Source organism: Nothobranchius furzeri, chromosome 5 (genome assembly GCF_043380555.1).
Source record: "Nothobranchius furzeri strain GRZ-AD chromosome 5, NfurGRZ-RIMD1, whole genome shotgun sequence".
Classification (NCBI taxonomy): Eukaryota; Metazoa; Chordata; class Actinopteri; order Cyprinodontiformes; family Nothobranchiidae; genus Nothobranchius; species Nothobranchius furzeri.
This window is the reverse complement of record NC_091745.1, coordinates 73675156-73692384: the sequence shown is the minus strand read 5'-3', so window position 1 is coordinate 73692384 and position 17229 is coordinate 73675156. Positions and strand designations below refer to the sequence as shown.

The window sequence follows — 17229 nt, the reverse complement described above, 5'->3', positions numbered from 1 at the left end:
GAGGTCATGGTCTATAGTGTGTCAGTGAGAGTCAGAGAAAACAAGTGTCATGGATGTCAAGGAAAAAACAAACACAACACCTCAGTTATTAGCTTTTTGTCTTTTATTTGATCTTTCATTACAGCCAATAAAGGAAAGACTAAATGATGTTTTGACACATCCGCACGCGTCAAAAGTATAAAAAGAGTTGAAAAGCCAAGGCAGCCACATGTAATACGATTTCCAACGCAACGCCGAGTAAATCCAGCTGTGATCATCATCTTAACGACACGCTGATGCAAAAGACATGAATGCGAGTCGCTGACGCATCACACAAACACACACAAGACAATACTAGAGGAAAGGCATGCACAGCTATCGTTGTTGCTCATTCTGGTGTTTAACTGCACCAGACACCACACAAGAGCAAGATTGACTTCTCTTACTGAGATCTAAGTAAAGAACAGTCAAATAACAAAAAAAATAGATATATATGGAAGTGAAATGTTACAGAGGTCAGGATAACATGGATTATTACAAACATAAAGAAACTCAAGTACAGCTGATGAATAGCGGTATTTGCATTAATAACAAACATGTTTGGACTCTGTTTTAATAATTGCTACACGTAAGTGTTACTTTGCCGTTAATGCAGATTGTTTTTATTTCTTGTAACTTTCATACCTAATATTAGATCTATAAATTATATATTTTTAAAGAGATCGTAAGGAATGCCTAACGCTAGGTTTGTACTTTTTTTTTAAATACCATCATGTGCAGGGATTTTTTTGGAGTTAAAGTGACAATAGAATACTTTATTTTTATTCAATATGGCACTGTGCAAGGTTAAACTACAGGTCCCGTTTCCAGCCATGCTGCTGATGAGGGATCCCACGGATGGAATCTGTGCTCGACTATTTGTTCGTCATTTTGCATCCAAAAAAATATAATAAAAAATAAAAAAACATGCATCTAAAAATACAACATCTGAATCAGCTTCTCTTTTTTTTTTACATAAACAGCTGATTTAGAATGACCAAAGAGGGAACGAGGAGACACGAGGTCAAAGGCATGCCTGTAAATCAAGACGTTCACGTCACAGAAACGAACAGCAACATTCACCGTTTTATTTTGTCCCATCTTTCGTGCGGGCGGGTGTAGCTTTAGACGATTCAAATGTAATCAGAGTAAACTGGCTGATGTAAAGCTCCTTCTGGGTAAGAAAGCAGCAAACAACCACATCTGCAGGCACAGCATTAGACAAAGTCTTAATGATATCTCCAACCTCCCGCAAAACGAGGTGGTCTCACGCGTTTGATAATTCCGTTTAAACCGTCTGATATCAACGCAAACGAAGGTCTTCACATAGAAATATCTCAGTTCTTGGTCCTGTTAACAATATCTAGGCAAGATACAAAGAAAGGCAACTTTCATCAGATGGCTCTTGTGCAAGTTATGCTGTAATTTTAGCGTAAACATTGATTTGGCACAAATACTATGCTGCTGCAGCACACACACACACACGCACGCGCACACACACACACACACATAAAAAAACAAGAGATTGGAGATCTGGAATAATAAATGAAGGGACTTAGTTTGGTACAGAACATTACCTCTGCACTGGATAAAGGAGACGATGAGAAGAGGAATACACTTGCATCTGCATGCAAACATCTTTTCCACAGCACACACTCTCTCTCTCTGAGACACACACACACACACACACACACACACACACACACACACACACACACACACACACACACACACACACACACACACACACACACAGGTTAAAGCCCTGCTGTAAAGGCGAATATGCAGCGGAATGAATCCTGTGCTTTTGGTTCTTGATGCAGAATCAGCCAATCACTGTGCAGCCTGCTTGGCTCGCTTGGTGTGGCACTTCATGCACAGGATCCTGCCATCCAGCGGGTAACAGCCGTTTTCATCCGCCTCAATGGAGAGAGGCCGAGCGCAGTCCTGCAGAGTGGACAGGATAAACGTGTCAGCGCCTTCTCTCTCTGGGTTCCTATCACCATGTGGAGCACACCGCCCGACGTGTCCATCTCTAGTTGTAAACCCCAGCTGTGTAAACGTCTCACCTCACAGCGGTAACACTTGAGGTGGAAGTTCTTGTCCAGGGCCACCACTCGGACAGTTTCCTCGCTGCCCGGGCTTGGAACGATGGGCTCGTTACAGCTCATGCACAGAGGAGAGAAACGCCTGCAAAAGCAGAGGATGCAAGTTAAAATACAACAAAAACTCAAAAATACTAATAACCAGAAATGGGAGGCCACCTGTGGTAATCCTGGACGCAGTAGGGGTTGTTGTTGTCGTCTGTGATGAAGGGCGCCCCCTCCAGTACGCAGGAGCAGGTGCTGCAGCGGAAACAGTGAGCATGGAAACATTGTCCCACCGCCTTCAGCACACGGTCTGTGATTCTCTCCCCACATCGAGAGCACACGGCCAGGGAGCTCTGAGGAGCAGATTTAGACTCATATGAAGATTCAGAGCTGTGGCTGGATTCAGCTTCAGAGTTTTCCGTTCTAGAATTGTTACTTCACACTTTAGAGAGTTGGTGCGGACTATAGAGAGTTCCTCACCGTGTAGCAGTCTTCACACTGAGGGGAGCCGTCCCGGTCGTAGAACTGCATGCCCTGCAGGGGGCGGTGGCAGCTCATGCAGCAGAAGCAGTTGGAGTGGAAGAGTTTATCCATGGCTTTCACTGCTGGCTGAGACCGGGAGAGAGCCTCACCACACTTCCCACAGACCTCTGAAGGGAGGAAAAACGGGGAGGTTCACAAGGAAATTAAACACAGCAAAGGCATTCATATGTGATTTAACTAGTTCTGATGGTTTTAACCACAGTCAAATGCAGTGGTGCCCCCAGAAAGTTTTCCTGCGGGGGCCAGTGAAACATTTTGAGGGTGGCCCACCAATGATTGTGATTAATAAAACACGCTTGTATAAAGTAACACGTATGTCTGGATTAGAAATGAATAATGGTTTGTGTGGTTTTTTTTCCGGAACTGCGCTGCTCTGGGTGGCTGCATGTTGGAGTAGCTCTGTTGACGATATGTAAGTTTTGCCTTTTCTTGGGCATTTTTTCTTCTAGTTTCTCAAGAAAAACTGTATTTTTTGGACACTTTACTTTTCTGTTACTGGTGCTGTGAAGCTTGGAGGATTTTTACTGCAATTTTTTTTAAGCTTTGTTCACTTTTTGAGCATTTGCTATGGTGCGTAACCATGGCAACAAGCTGGTTTACAATCGGGAGCAGCTGATTAACATTGGAAAGGCTGAAATAATACCTCAGCTGAAGCCACAAATCCCAAATGAGCTAAAACGCAAGAAACGTGGGTGCAGAGCGGGAGCAAAACGGACACAGAGAAAGAGGAAATTCAAACCATCTCTTCCATCGATCATAATGGGCAATGTGACATCACTGGCCAACAAGATGGAGGAACACCAAGCCCTTTCAAGGACTCAGCCAGAGTTTCGGCAGTTTCGGAACCGCTGGAGGAGATAATGCAAAGAAGGATTCTCCAGAGAATCAAGAAAATGATGGACAACCCTGAGCATTCTCTTCACAAGACTGTCCGACAACGGAAGAGTGTCTTCAGTCAGAGGCTTCTTCAGTTTGGCTGCAACACTGACCGCTACTGGAGATCCTTCCTGCCAACAGCCATTGTAATATACAACAACTCTTTGATGACTTGATTATTATTATTATTCTGAGATACTACAGCAATCAATTTCCCTCTGGGATTAATAAAGTATTTTTGAATTGAATTGAACATGAATGTGATTTATGGGAGGTCTTCTCTGGGGTCGCCAAGACGCCAACGTTGTATTTTTGTGGAAGGGGCGCTTCTATTTTAATTATTTGCGGGCGACGGTGGCACAGGAGTTAAGTGCTCGCCCCGTAATCGGAAGGTTGCAAGTTCAAGCCCCGCTCAGTCTGTCGCTGTTGTTGTGTCCTTGGGCAAGGCACTTAACCCACGTTGCCTGCTGGTGGTGGTCGGAGGGACCGGTGGCGCCAGTGCTCGGCAGCCTCGCCTCTGTCAGTGCGCCCCAGGGCAGCTGTGGCTACATCGTAGCTCATCCCCACCAGTGGGTGAATGGACTGATTTTGTTGTAAAGTGCCTTGGGGGGTTCCAGGACTCTAGAAGGGGCTATATCAAATACAGGCTATTTATAATTTGTTTCACTATCCAATCCAATCCAATCCAATTTTATTTATAAAGCGCATTCACAAGGCATTACAACCAAACAAGGCGCTGTACACTAAAAATGTTGGTTAATTAAACAGGCGTTATATAAACATGTCAAACACAGATAAAAGATAAAAAGGAAATACAACAAAATTCCCAAAAATAACAGCTAAAAATCATTAAGACACAGGGTGAAGTAAAAATAGGAAGAAAAAAACATTTTACAAAGAACCTCAATAATACGGAAGTCGATAATTGTGGAGTCAGTTTATAAACAGTGCAGATGTCAGTGAGGTTCATAATTATGTTGTATAAGCTAGGTTGAAGTAGTGAGTTTTCAGGCGTGATTTAAAAATGCTAGCTGTTGGTGCTAGCCTCACTAGCAGTGGTAATGCGTTCCACAGCTTCGGTGCACAGACAGAGAAAGCCCTCTCTCCACGGCTTTTTAAACGTGCATTGGGAACAGCTAGGAGGAGCTTATCTTCAGACCTGAGAGCACGCGGCGGGTTGTAGTAATGGACAAGTTCACACAGATATGGAGGAGCTTGATGGTTCAAGGATTTGTAAGTGAGAAGCATAATTTTGAAGTTTATCCTGAACTGCACGGGCAACCAGTGGAGAGATTTCAGAATTGGAGAAATGTGTTTATGAAAGTTCAAAACTCCAGCATCATGAGCAAACCGAAGAGAATCAAAGCCTTCTGCATTCACACGGTACTCTAATCAGCACACGTGTGACGTCTGATGTGTGTGTGTGTGTGTGCAGGTTTTACCTGTTGGAGGGGAGGTGATGACAGGTGCTTGTTTGTCCATGTTTTTGATGAAATCATTGGTCATTCTCTCCAGCTCCTCCACCTCCCTCATGTTTAGAGGAACACCTCCACCGGGAATAGGAACTGGGCCGGGAGGTGATGGCTGCTTGCAACAACACAGGAAAACTAATTAGTGACGAGTCTTTCGCTTGCAAACCTAATTTCTGTACATCCCATGTCTTTCTGTGACACACGCCGATTAAAAAGCTGGAAAGTACCGTCGACGCAGGGCTGGTTTTCATTGGCCGAGTAAAGGAGGAGGGTGGGGACACCGTCATCTTGGGTTGAGGAGGAGACACGGCAGCAGAAGGTTTTTGGTTTGCGTTCACTTGACTCCCAAAAGGCGAATTCTTGATGTGATTAGGAGCGGGTGGAGCAGCCACTTTGTTTGGTTGAGCCGGAGGAGCTGCAGGAGGTGGAGGGAATGAGCTGGTGGCTGTTGGAGGGGAAGGTTTTGGCGCCGCCACCGTTGGGGTGGCTGTTTGGTTCAGGTTCTGGTTGATTTTTTGTGCCAAAGAGGCAGATGATGTGGTTGGCCTCCCGCCAAAGCCGGACTTGGGGGACACGGCGGGGGGGTTTGAGATCGGAGCAGAGTTGTTGGGTTGTCGGTTTGTTCTGGCTCTGAGTTCCTCTGCCCAGGGCGCCGGAGGGGGGCGGTCTCCCATCTCAGGAGGCGGTAGGAAAGAGACGGCCGGTTTGGGCGCCGTGCGAGGAGGGCCCGGAGGCTTGGGCGCTGGTGCTGATGCAGACTGGCTCGGTAACTGTGGATGAACAATAGCAGGCTTTCAACCAGGGTACACCCTCATTCAGTGGGGGAATACTGTAGCAAACCTTTCATTTACCAGAACCAAACTTCAAAGTCAAAACGCTGCAAGCAGACCCTTTCATTATCTTAAACGGGCCACACTGATTCAGTAAAAACCGGAAGTGCTCCGCCGCCGGAGCTCATCAGAAGCGCTTCGTTTTTCTGACATTTATTTAGCAGTTTTGAGCCGGCGGCATTCTGCTCTGATTCAGCACCTCCCAGTCAGATAAAACGCTCCATTTATGGTTCTTTCACTGCGTCTCTGGCAGCACACTCAGGCCTGATCACACTCTCGTGCTCTCCGCTTGCTTCAGCGTGCATCCCTCTCCCTTTCTGCATGTGTTGCTCTTCACAGTATGAATCACCAACCTGACTTGTTCCGTTCTCTCTTTCCATCTGCTGTGCACTTCACTTCTCATTGACCTCTCGCCCTAAACAGATGAGTGACTTATGAAACTACCTGGCTGCTCTCCAGCCCGCTTCCACCGATCATCCATGCCTTGTTTGTTGCCATTTCTCCTTTCTGCTCTACTCTGAAGCTTTGTAAAAACATTAAACCTGATAGTCGTTTTGTGCAGCACACCTTGGGATTAAAAGGTCCTCTGGTTTCCATCTCAGATAACAAGTCAGTCAGAGAATCCAGCTGTTTATCGAAGCTCGTCTGCTTCTCCATTGATCTCTAGTAAACAAAGACAGGAAAACAACTCATGAAGTAGACTCAAAAACACAAATAAAGCCACTTCTATAGAGCTCAGATGCATTAAGTCATGAATAATAAATAAAAACAAAACAAGGTGGAACTCAGAAGAAAGGAAGTGTTGCGGCTGGACCATTAATGAGGAGCACATGACAGAAACTCGTGTTCTACCCGTGTGTAATAAGCATGAATGCATTATATAGCGAACACCTTAAACACATCAGTAATGGCTGCATGAGAGCGGTGTGTCAAAAACGGTTCCTCTTCCCAGAGAGTGAGCTGCGTAACCCTGGATTTCCACTGCAAGCATAAGCGGCGCGTAAAAGTTGCGTTTTATGATAAATGATAAATGACCCGCACTTGTATAGCGCCTCTCAGAGTAAGGACTCCAAAGCGCTTTACACTACAGTGTATCATTCATCCATTCACACACACATTCACACACTGATAAGCTATGATGTAGCCACAGCTGCCCTGGGGCGCACTGACAGAGGCGAGGCGCCACCGGTCCCTCCGACCACCACCAGCAGGCAAGGTGGGTTAAGTGTCTTGCCCAAGGCTGGAGCCGGGATCGAACCCGCAACCTTCCAATTACTAGACAACCCGCTCAACCTTTTGAGCTACTGCTGCCCGGTAGCTCAGTAAGCTCCCTTCCCATCGGAGCATTTCTGATGCAAAACGGCAGCAAAAGCACTCCCCACAGCCAGTGGCGGCGCCAGGGGGCGTTATAGCTACTCCTGGATTAGTCATTGCACCCCCAAGTAAAAATTTGATTTCTTTTTTTTTTTTTTACAATTAAATTTTAATTTAAAGGGGCATTATGGAAGTTTGACAGCTAAAACATGTATAGAAATAATAAATTTCTTCTTCATACATTCTCCTGCAATGCCCTTGTCCTGTAGAATGAGCCCTGGCATTTTTACTGTGATTGCCTGTTTTTCTGTAAAATCACAGAAAAAGAGAGATGCTCGGGTCGAGCAGGCTGCTTCATGCTCGTTCACGCTCAGGCATAGCCCGTAGCATTTGCTATCCGTAGCTTTAGCAGCAGAGAGAGAGGCAGTGCCACTTTGTCGCTGTTCCTAACGCCTAGTGACAAAGCTAGCTACATTTCTGAGAACCCTTAGCTAGTTTCTGTAGAACTTTCTTCTAGATATTTCCTGCAAATTAGCAACAAAATAGCCATTTTTGCTCCGAACCGTTCTTTGAACGTTGTTTCAGCTGTCATCAAGGATATAAATATTACAGATACGAAAGCCGTTACTGGCGCTTTAGCTCATCTAGTAAGACGACAGACTCCTGTGCAGAAGTCCTAGGTTCAATTCTAGATGTAAACATAGTTTATTTAGAGTTTCTTTTTTACATTAATGGTATATTTTTTTACAGTAAGATGCCCAAATTTTTATTTGAGACTCGCCGAACGGCATTGAATTCACAGGTAAAAAAGATGTGGGTTCAACTTTCATTTTGGAACAATTTTTCAAGCAAGGGAAGGGAATGATCTGAGCATGCAGGAGGACTGACCCATCATAAACCTTTGTCAGCTGTGCTGAAGAGAAAGCTACAGAACCAAATTATTTTTTTTAATTAGCTGCACGTTCTCCTGTCCTCTGTCCTCCGGGCCACCCAACCACACCCACACCCACACACAGAGCTGACTGTCTCAGCTGCTATTTTCATTAAGGAGTGTGCACGTACAGCATGCTTGCCTCGTGCACGAGCCTACTATTGAAGCCGCCGTTACGCTTTTGGCCTGAGGGGCAATCGCGGGCATAAAAATTCAAAACTCCGTAAAGTCCCTTTAACGTGTGGATGTGGTAATATTTAACATAAAAACAAAAATAATCAGTAAATTATCATATAGATAGTAAAAACTTAAACCAAAACAGGAAATTGTTGTTAACCTTTGACCTCATTTTCCACCTGCAAACGAGTGAAAGGTAGGGCTAGTGGTAAAATGGATCGGTTTTTGTTGCCCACATTTCCACGGGTTCAGTCAGAAACGAATGAATCTTTGGAAGTGATCTCAGACCCACAAAAACCTACGGATCTGGATGAAGAGAGTCAACCCTCAACCGCCGCAGCAGTCGAGGGATTTGCCTCTGGAAATGCTAACACTAACGTTAGCTAACCTTGCAATACTATAGATGGTTTTCTGTGTGGCTGTATGTGTTTATGATTTCATGGAAAAGTCAGCGATTGTTCATGTTTATGATGTATATTAATGATTGTTTCAGGTGTTGTTGAGGTTTTGTGCACGCATGTATATCTGCTAGTGTTGAAGGTGTTCTAGAGAACAATAGGTGCACATGACCACTCCTTCATAGCACCCTCAATAAAAAGACTGGCTCCTTCATAGCACCTGCAGAAAAACATTTCTGGAGCCGCTTCTGCCCACAGCTGGTCCAGTGAGTTGGTTCAGAACCGTTCCACATCTACTGTTATTAGTGACATTCTAATGAGCTGATGTGTGGGACAAAACCTGAATATCGGCCGTGAAAATCAGCCCAAATAATCCACAGCACACGTCGGCCATTGAAAACCTGATCAGTCGATTTCTAATTGCATCACTGACCTCTGAATAGTGAATGATTTGTGATCCAAAAAGGCCTCAATATTCATGATTTACATTTATTATTTATTTTACCAAATCATATCTAAAAGTGGCAAACCTCTACAATAATACGTTAGAAGCTCAAAATTAGTCAATTTAACTTCATCAAATGATAAAGTGCAGAAAAATGGTCTAAACTGATGGGATTACATATAAATACAGACACATGAAGCAACCCCCCCTCCCCCACACCCCCAAAAAAAGAAATCCATCAGAAGCACTGTAACTCACCTGTGGGGCACCAGCAGCAGTAGGAAAACTGGAGGATGGGAGAGGTGGAGGTGGTGGTGGAGGGGGACAGATGGGAGGACAGGCACTCTCCTCAGGGGGAGCAGGCAGGGGCAGGTCATCTGCTACCGGAGGTGGAGCGGGGAACGAAGGGGGGGCATCAGAGGGTAGGAGGTGGCATACGGGAGGAGGGGCTGGCAAATCATCGTCCATTGGAGGCGGCGGCGGAGGAGGGAATTCTGATGAAGAAATGAGGAATTTGTTAACAATCCCAAAACAAAAGATTAGTTTTTATTCAAGATCGGATATTTCCACTGATCGCTTTTACCATCAGGAATGAGATTAAGAGATTATGACTAAGAAGACCTCGCCACCTTTGTCCCCACATCAGAGGAGCAGCTTAATTATTTTTGAATTTTTGTTCTTGTGTTCATGATTTTTATCTTGAGAGGCACTTTATAAAAGATGGTTTCTTTTGTAGGAACTTCCCTGGCTGCTAGCAGAACCTTCTGTGATGTAATGCCATGGCAGCGGTTACAGACGATGTAAGCAGCGTTGGGGAGAATACTTTGTAAATGTATTTAGTTACAGAATACTTGTATTCTAAATGTATTCTGTATAATGTATGTATGTAAATGTATTCTGTATAAATGTATTCTGTAATGTATTCGGTTACTTTGTTTAATCTTGGTACTGTATTCAGAATACTTAGAATACTTTCCCATAAAAACAGCATTTAGGTCTATTAAATGTCACAATATGTGTTGACAGCTACTCCCGCAGGAAAGCAGGGCATATTAATGCTAAATGTCATGTACCGACTGGGAAAAAAATAAAAAGATAAAATTATTTTTGCTACTTTATTTATCAAACAGTCAATAGAAAACATATTTCTGTTTCTGTGAGAAAGTGCTTGAACATTGCACAGCATTGCTGTCTGTAAGAAAATGTAATCTAGAGTAAACGCTTCAAAAGAATTGGGACTGGCCAATCACAGCTCATTTATTTAGAAAAAACTATGTATTATTTTTATTATTTTATGTGTTTAGTAGTTTTTCCAAGATGGAATGGCGGACTGCCTCATTGACAGACATCCAAAGCAGTCCAATCACAGCGCTCTATACGTTTGATGGGCCAATCATAGCACTCTGTGTGCCAAATGAGCGGGATGTACCTGCAAGTTAGATAACCAAGGTGGCCGCTGCTCCGTTGTGGTTCAATCACAGCGTTGTTTTGGTTTGGTGGGCCAATCACAGCACTCTGTTTGTGGACGGGATGTTACTGATATAAAGATAGCGGTGGATCGTTTGAAATGGCTTTGGCATCAACTTTGGACTATTTTTGACTTGGGGTTTTCTTTGAGTCAAGGGGAGGTGGATGGAGGTACTTAAGTTTCCTTCGAAAAGGACGTATTTGCATCTTTTTTGACGGAGTAGGGCGGACCGCATCGTTGACTTGACATCCATAGCGGTGAGTACATCTGGATGTTTGGTATCCAATAACATGCGGAGAAAGACCGTAGATCCCACCCCGCGCTTACAGCAGAGACTAGAAAGAGAGCAGAGAGCCGTCAATGGACCGTACACACTGCCCGCCAATTTCTTTTATTTATTGAACTTTTTTATTTCATCTTTCGGGTGAAAAGTACACAAGTATTCCAATGATATTACAAAAGTAACTGTATTCTAAATACCACGTTTAAAAATAGTAACTGTACTGGAATACAGTTACTCATAATTAGTATTCTAAATACGTAATGGCGGTACTAGTATTCCGGTACTCCACAACACTGGATGTAAGCGTGCAACGACGGGCTCATGTTTATCTCTACAGGGATGGATGGAAGGCATGACTGCTGCACCAGAGACCACCATGACAAAAATAAACTGATCAGCTTCTGAACAGGAAGGGATTAAGCCTAGTTTACGCTTCTGTGTTAGCTCCACAAGAGAGATGCACACACACTGATGAAGATGCTTTGCCTTCAGATTTCTCCGTCACCTTGGGAATATTGCAGAGCAATTCTTCGCCAGGACAACAGAGGGTGTAGCACTTTTCTGGGGTACCCTGTCATGCATCCGGTCCAAGATAGTGCATTTACTATTGTTTATTATATTGTGTTTTTTGTTTTTCAGAGATTTTTTTTTAACAGGGACACATTTATCCCTCATTCTCCTCCACCTCTTCATGCGCTCGCCACCTCTAAACCCACACTTCTCATCATTTTCAACCACAAACAAAATGCTTGCTGCACTCCATTTGTTTTAGGGCGCAGTGGTGATGCTGTTGGCAAATTTAAAAGGAAGGAACGTCCTGACCAATCACAAGCTTGCGTTCTCTGTCCCATTTCACGGATGTTTAGAAAAGTAGGCTCGACCCCGTCCATCCTTGCGAACCTGTCGGAGAGCCCTAGCAACTACGGATAACAGCGTTGTGTGCCTCTGTACCAACGCAGACGCAAAAACTAGACTGAACAAAATAATATTGACTTTTCTTTCTAACAAATGCTGGTGAAGGTTCTCAGCCATCCAAGTCGTGGTAATCCAAAGTGGTTCTGGGAAAAAAATGAAAATTTGTCCTGGTATTAAATGTTGCCCGATGCCCAACCCCATCTAGAATCTTCTGGTGCTGATCAGTAACAGATCTGGCAACAATCAAACTCACAGAACAGGAGAGAGAAAATGAGTCGTGCGTTTTGAAAATGGGCTGCAGTACCCGAATTTGACCACAGGATGTACTTACGTAATTTCTACTTAATGCACCTTTAAAATGTCTCGACAAGTATAAGAGGATGCAGAATGAAAAAAGTAGGTTGAATAATGGAATTACCATCACAGACAGAAGAGGGTGGTGGAGGCAGGTCCCCCACTCGACCAATAACAGCTGTGCCCAGAGGTGTTGGTGACGGAGCGGTGGGTGGGGTCTGGCTTTTGGGCTTTGGTGGTGCCACAGAAGAAAACTTCTTAGGCTGGTTGTAGAAGGACGGCGTGGTGACTTTGAAGTTCAAAGACGACGTCACCACATATGGCTTGTTGCTGCTGGAGTCCTCCATATTTTGGATTTATCTGAAAAAAAGAGGAAAAAAAATGACCTCAAGTCATCATCCACGAGAGGCTGTGGAGGTAAAAAAATAGGCAGCAGGCTGCTGGTTATTCCAAACTGTCAGGATTCCTGTTCACACACCAACTATTAACGTAACACGTGTCAGCTGACTCCAGTCAAAAGAGTTTGCATTCCTTGGTAAAATTAGCGCTTCAGGGTTCAGGGAAATCGGTGGTGGTGACACATCAATGAAACATTTGGCCTGCAAACCGCACTGTAATTAAAACCAGCTTTAGAGGTTGCAAATAAAAAAAAACCTTGAAAAGTGAAAGAGAATCTGTGATACTGTCAAATTAATAATTACCAATCCTAATTTATAACCTGAAGTGCAAGTGTCACAATATTTACTCTAGCTTGTTGTTTGTCTCATTTCTTTCAGAACAGCCCTGATTTTAACACGAGGCATAATTAAAACAAACATGTTGAAGGAAGTTTGCAAATGTGAGTTAAACGGGAAAAAAAGCTTGAGCAAGACGGGGAGGAAAAAGTGTGAAACGATCTTTAATCCACGTCTGCAGAGCCGACAGAAGAGACAACACAAAACGCCTTTATGCCAAAGACAGTTTACAATACGCAACACTGAGCCCTTTACAGTCTCATAAATCACAACAAGATTTGTAGAAGAACAACCACTTTCCACCAGGGATGAGAGCAACCAACAATCATCACACTTGCAACGGAGCTGCGTCAAAAAGAAGTGGAGCTAAAAATATTTGACTTTATACTCCCTAAACAAATGTTACTGTACATCACTGGACCCAAGTGCAAACTTCAGCGATTCTTCCCACAACCTCTCAAACTAATGCTTCTCTACCAGACATCTGCTTACAAACCAGCTGCCTTTAATACCATAGTTAAATATTAAATCATAATAATTACTGTTTAATTTTATAAACTACAACCGTTGTGAAAAAAGGTACCTAAAGGCTTTGAACGTCTTTGACAGGCAGGCATCATCATGCAGTTGTGGCGTACCCAAAGGCCAGTATTTACATCACCAATGACCACAAATTAAGTTTTTAAATCCCATCTGCCTGGCCTCCAAACAAGAAAGCACTACACAAGGCCTTGTCACCAGACAAAGGAGACATAATAATTCCTAGCCACCTTATCTTGGCTGGAACAAAAGTCATGCAGAAAATGAGACTGTCTGCACTCTGAATAAAGTTAATCTTCCTTGAATCATAAATGGCTTTTGAAAACGTGATAACTGCATTAAGTGTCATACAATCATCTCTTGTTAAATCCCAAAGTGTTGGAATAATCTGTGCGTTAATCAATGATGTGTTAAAATTAATATTTTTCCTGCAATGATTCATGTCAGATCTTAAACTACACCAGATCAGTAACTGTTGATTTAACAATTTATCAGTATACTCATACATCATAAGAATAGTTTTAAGGTTTTAACATTCACTTCACATAAATGTGTAAAACATTCCCACTACCTCTGAGTATCTGAGGGAAGGCGGGATTTCTGGTAATGCCCTTTAAACGTGTCTAATTCTGATTTGACTAAGTTTATAAACAAAGGTTAATAAAAGCGAGAACACTTCCTGATCTAGTCAACCTTCGTCGTTCTCTTGATGAGATCAATCGGGTCAACAAGCATTTTGAGACTATTCTATCTTCTGACCTTAAAGTAAAAGCCTCTCTGCAATGCTTGTGAGTGATATCCAACACAACGGCTCTTTAAAGAGCCACCGAACAGCCTTAGATGCAAAATAGACACTCCAGTTTCCTGCAGTCACCTGGAGATAACCCAGACTAGACTAGATGACCCGTTCTACTGTGCTGTGGTTTGTCGTCCACCTGATCCAAACAGTCCTTTCCTTCAGGAGTTTAGTGACGTTCTATCCTCCACTGTGAAGCTGTCCAGACTGGTGATTGTTGGTGACTTTAACATCCACATTGATGATCCCTCAGACCACTTTGCCATGAATTTCTCCAGCCTTATGGACTCCTCCAGCTTTACCCAGCATGCTTCGGGCCCCACACACACCAGGGGGCACACTCTAGACCTTGTTTTTACCCTGGGAGTAAACACTGACAGTGTTTGTCCTGAGGATGTTAATATTTCTGATCACCATTGCATTTTCTTTAACTTGTCAGTTCCTGCGTCCCCACCTCCTGCTCGCCGTATGGTTAGTTCTCGTTTTCTTAATGAGAGCACAGCTAGAAATTTTTCTGCTGCTTTTGATCCACCCTGTTCTTCTGATAACGACCCGGATTCCTTACCTTCTCAGTTCAACGAGCACTGCCTCTCCATTCTGGACAACATCTGTCCTGTCAGAACCAGATCAGTTCCTGCAGTGAACCCTACTCCCTGGTTTCATGACAGCCTGAAGCGCCAATGCAGAAAAACTGAGCGTTTGTGGAAGAAAACCCGTCTCCACGTCCATCTGCTGCATCTAAAGGATCTTCTGACATCCTTTAACTCTGCAGTCAGAGACGTGAGGGTTGCTTATTTCTCCAACCTGATGTCCCAGAGCAAAGGGAACCCCAAGGTGCTGTTTAACACCATCAGCAGTATCGTCTCTCCTGCCTCTCCTACAGCCTCCATCCACTCTGTTGCAGACTGTGAGAACTTTCTGTCTTTCTTTGTGAACAAAGTCAATAAGGTTAGATCTAGCATCTCTCCTTCAGCCTTATCGCTGCCTCTCCCGACTCCAACCAGGCCCATCATCCTAGATAGCTTTGCTTCTGTTTCTTTGCCAGAGTTAACCAAACTAGTTAACTCTATGAAGACCTCTGCATGCCCCCTCGACATCTTACCCTCATCTTTGTTTAAAAACGCTTTTCAGTCAATCGGTCCCAGCGTACTATCGATAATGAATGATTCTCTGGTTTCTGGTCAGGTCCCTGCTTACTTTAAGAACGCTGTAATCCGCCCGCTTCTTAAAAAAACGAGTCTCTCTCCATAGCAGCTTCAGAGCCATCTCTAAACTTTCGTTCATCTCCAAGATCTTGGTAAAGGTTGTGGCTAAACAACTCACAGCTGCTCTTGATGAACATAACATCTATGATAGCTTCCAGTCAGGTTTTCATAGAGCTCATTCTACTGAAACAGCTCTTCTTAGGGTCTCGAATGACCTTCTGACTCACAGTGATGCAGGGGACTGTTCTGTTCTGGTCCTGCTGGACCTGACTGCAGCTTTTGACACTGTTAACTCTTGGGAGAGGAGCCCACTGCAGCACCGCTGCTAAGTAAGAGAGTAGGAAGCTCTGTGCTTCATGTTAGAGTCTCCCGCCCGCTTTTGTTTACTAAAGCTGGGCGGACACTGTGCGACTTTTTCACTCGTAGCACTCAGCTCCAGCTGAAACTGTACGACTTCCCCACAGAGCAAATCTCACGAGTCACGTGCTCACACTGTACGTCTGGTAACAACATGCCGGACCAAATATATGGTAAATATAGCAGTTTTTACAAAACACGCTGGAATTTTTTTTGTGTTATTACTGAGGTCTGTTGTCCTTTGGGAGTGCTGTAGGAGGACACACAGGGATTTATGGGGGTTGGACGAGGAAGACGAAAGAAATAAAGTAAAACCATGCTTTGTGATCAGTTTAATTTGACATAAACACGACAAAACCCCATTCTTGACAATCCTTGTCATTGTGTGTGTAAAAAAAAAGTGTAGGAATAAAAACGAACGACGTGTGTTAATAGGGAAATAGCTGGTGAGCCGTGTTGACGCATGCACCATGAGCAGTTCTGGTACTTTTTGGGTCGTGGCGTCGCCTTTACCCTCACGAGACGAGCAAAATATCGAACACGCCAGAAATCCGTGCGAGCTCACGATTGCTGATCGATAGCTGGTCTCGTGGTGCTAATCACCTCTCGTAACCCCCTGTATACGACAAAACGTTCAGCGCAAAACTCCCCTCGATCTTGCAGATTTCTGCACGACAGGAAAATCGTCTCAAAAAAGTGAAAAAGCCACACAGTGTATGCCTAGCTTAACTTGCGGCGCTTAAAAAGGACACCACTGAATTCTCCGTACCTCTTTTGCCCCGCCCATATGCCCAGAGACATCCGCTTACCTGATAAGGCTGAGTAAACCAAACCTGGCCTTGCGAGGACGGGCTGTCCCCACCTGGCCCAGGGCCAACCTCACCTACATGTAAATGCCTTCAGTATCAGGACCGGCTAGACTTTCAGCAACAGTGCACTTAAACCCATGATAAGAGTCCCCGACGAGTGTTGTAGACTGTGATTAGTTCTTGTAATTGAAGCAGTGAAGCCTCTTTGTTGCTAAAAGAAAATAGTCTTAATTATTCAACATCGCTGATAAGTTGTGGTTAGGTTTTGTGTTTCCCTTGATGCAGTCCAGAGGGACAGTGTGGTGAGATCAGTTCAGCACTCAGCTCCAGACCTTTTACAACAAATCCATCCTGAAACACGAAACCGTCTGCTGAGGAACATTTTTGGCACAGCAACTCGGTGACATCACCTTTACTTTTCCGTTGCTTTCTCCCATTTAATCAACTCCCTCAACACATCTTTGCAGCTTTCCTGTTATTTTTAGCTCTTCAATGAGGAGGAACCGTCATCCTGACAGGCGTTCACAACCAGAGGTAGAAATTAACGTTCTGTGGCAAGAGCACAACAGCGTCTTCAGCCTCTCATTCAACCCTGGCCCACAATTTTTAAGTGGATGACATCACTGGAGGCTGCATTTAATCATTTCTGCTGTACAGCTGTGATGGGGGATGGCTTCATGCAGCTCTTTGTAAGGGCCCCACCATAAGTCAACCCATGTACCAAACACAGCTGC

General features: G+C 44.1%; 1 protein-coding gene across 5 annotated transcripts in view; it reads right to left on the bottom strand.

Annotated features, from left to right (window-relative positions):
- Positions 1 to 85: 85 nt before the first annotated feature.
- Positions 86 to 17229, bottom strand: part of zyx (zyxin) — a 53050-nt gene continuing 35906 nt past the window's right edge. For 4 of the 5 annotated variants that reach the window (XM_054741037.2, XM_070551086.1, XM_015950190.3 and 1 more), the window contains 9 exons: positions 12179 to 12414; positions 9353 to 9588; positions 6397 to 6492; positions 5227 to 5769; positions 4970 to 5114; positions 2589 to 2758; positions 2283 to 2461; positions 2088 to 2208; positions 86 to 1965 (listed from right to left, as the gene is read on the bottom strand). In XM_054741037.2, coding sequence (XP_054597012.2) covers positions 1852 to 1965; positions 2088 to 2208; positions 2283 to 2461; positions 2589 to 2758; positions 4970 to 5114; positions 5227 to 5769; positions 6397 to 6492; positions 9353 to 9588; positions 12179 to 12401 — 1827 coding nt within the window. In that variant the 5' untranslated portion in view covers positions 12402 to 12414 and the 3' untranslated portion in view covers positions 86 to 1851. The remainder of the gene's footprint in view (positions 1966 to 2087; positions 2209 to 2282; positions 2462 to 2588; positions 2759 to 4969; positions 5115 to 5226; positions 5770 to 6396; positions 6493 to 9352; positions 9589 to 12178; positions 12415 to 17229) is intronic. The other variant, XM_070551087.1, reaches the window with a different exon arrangement.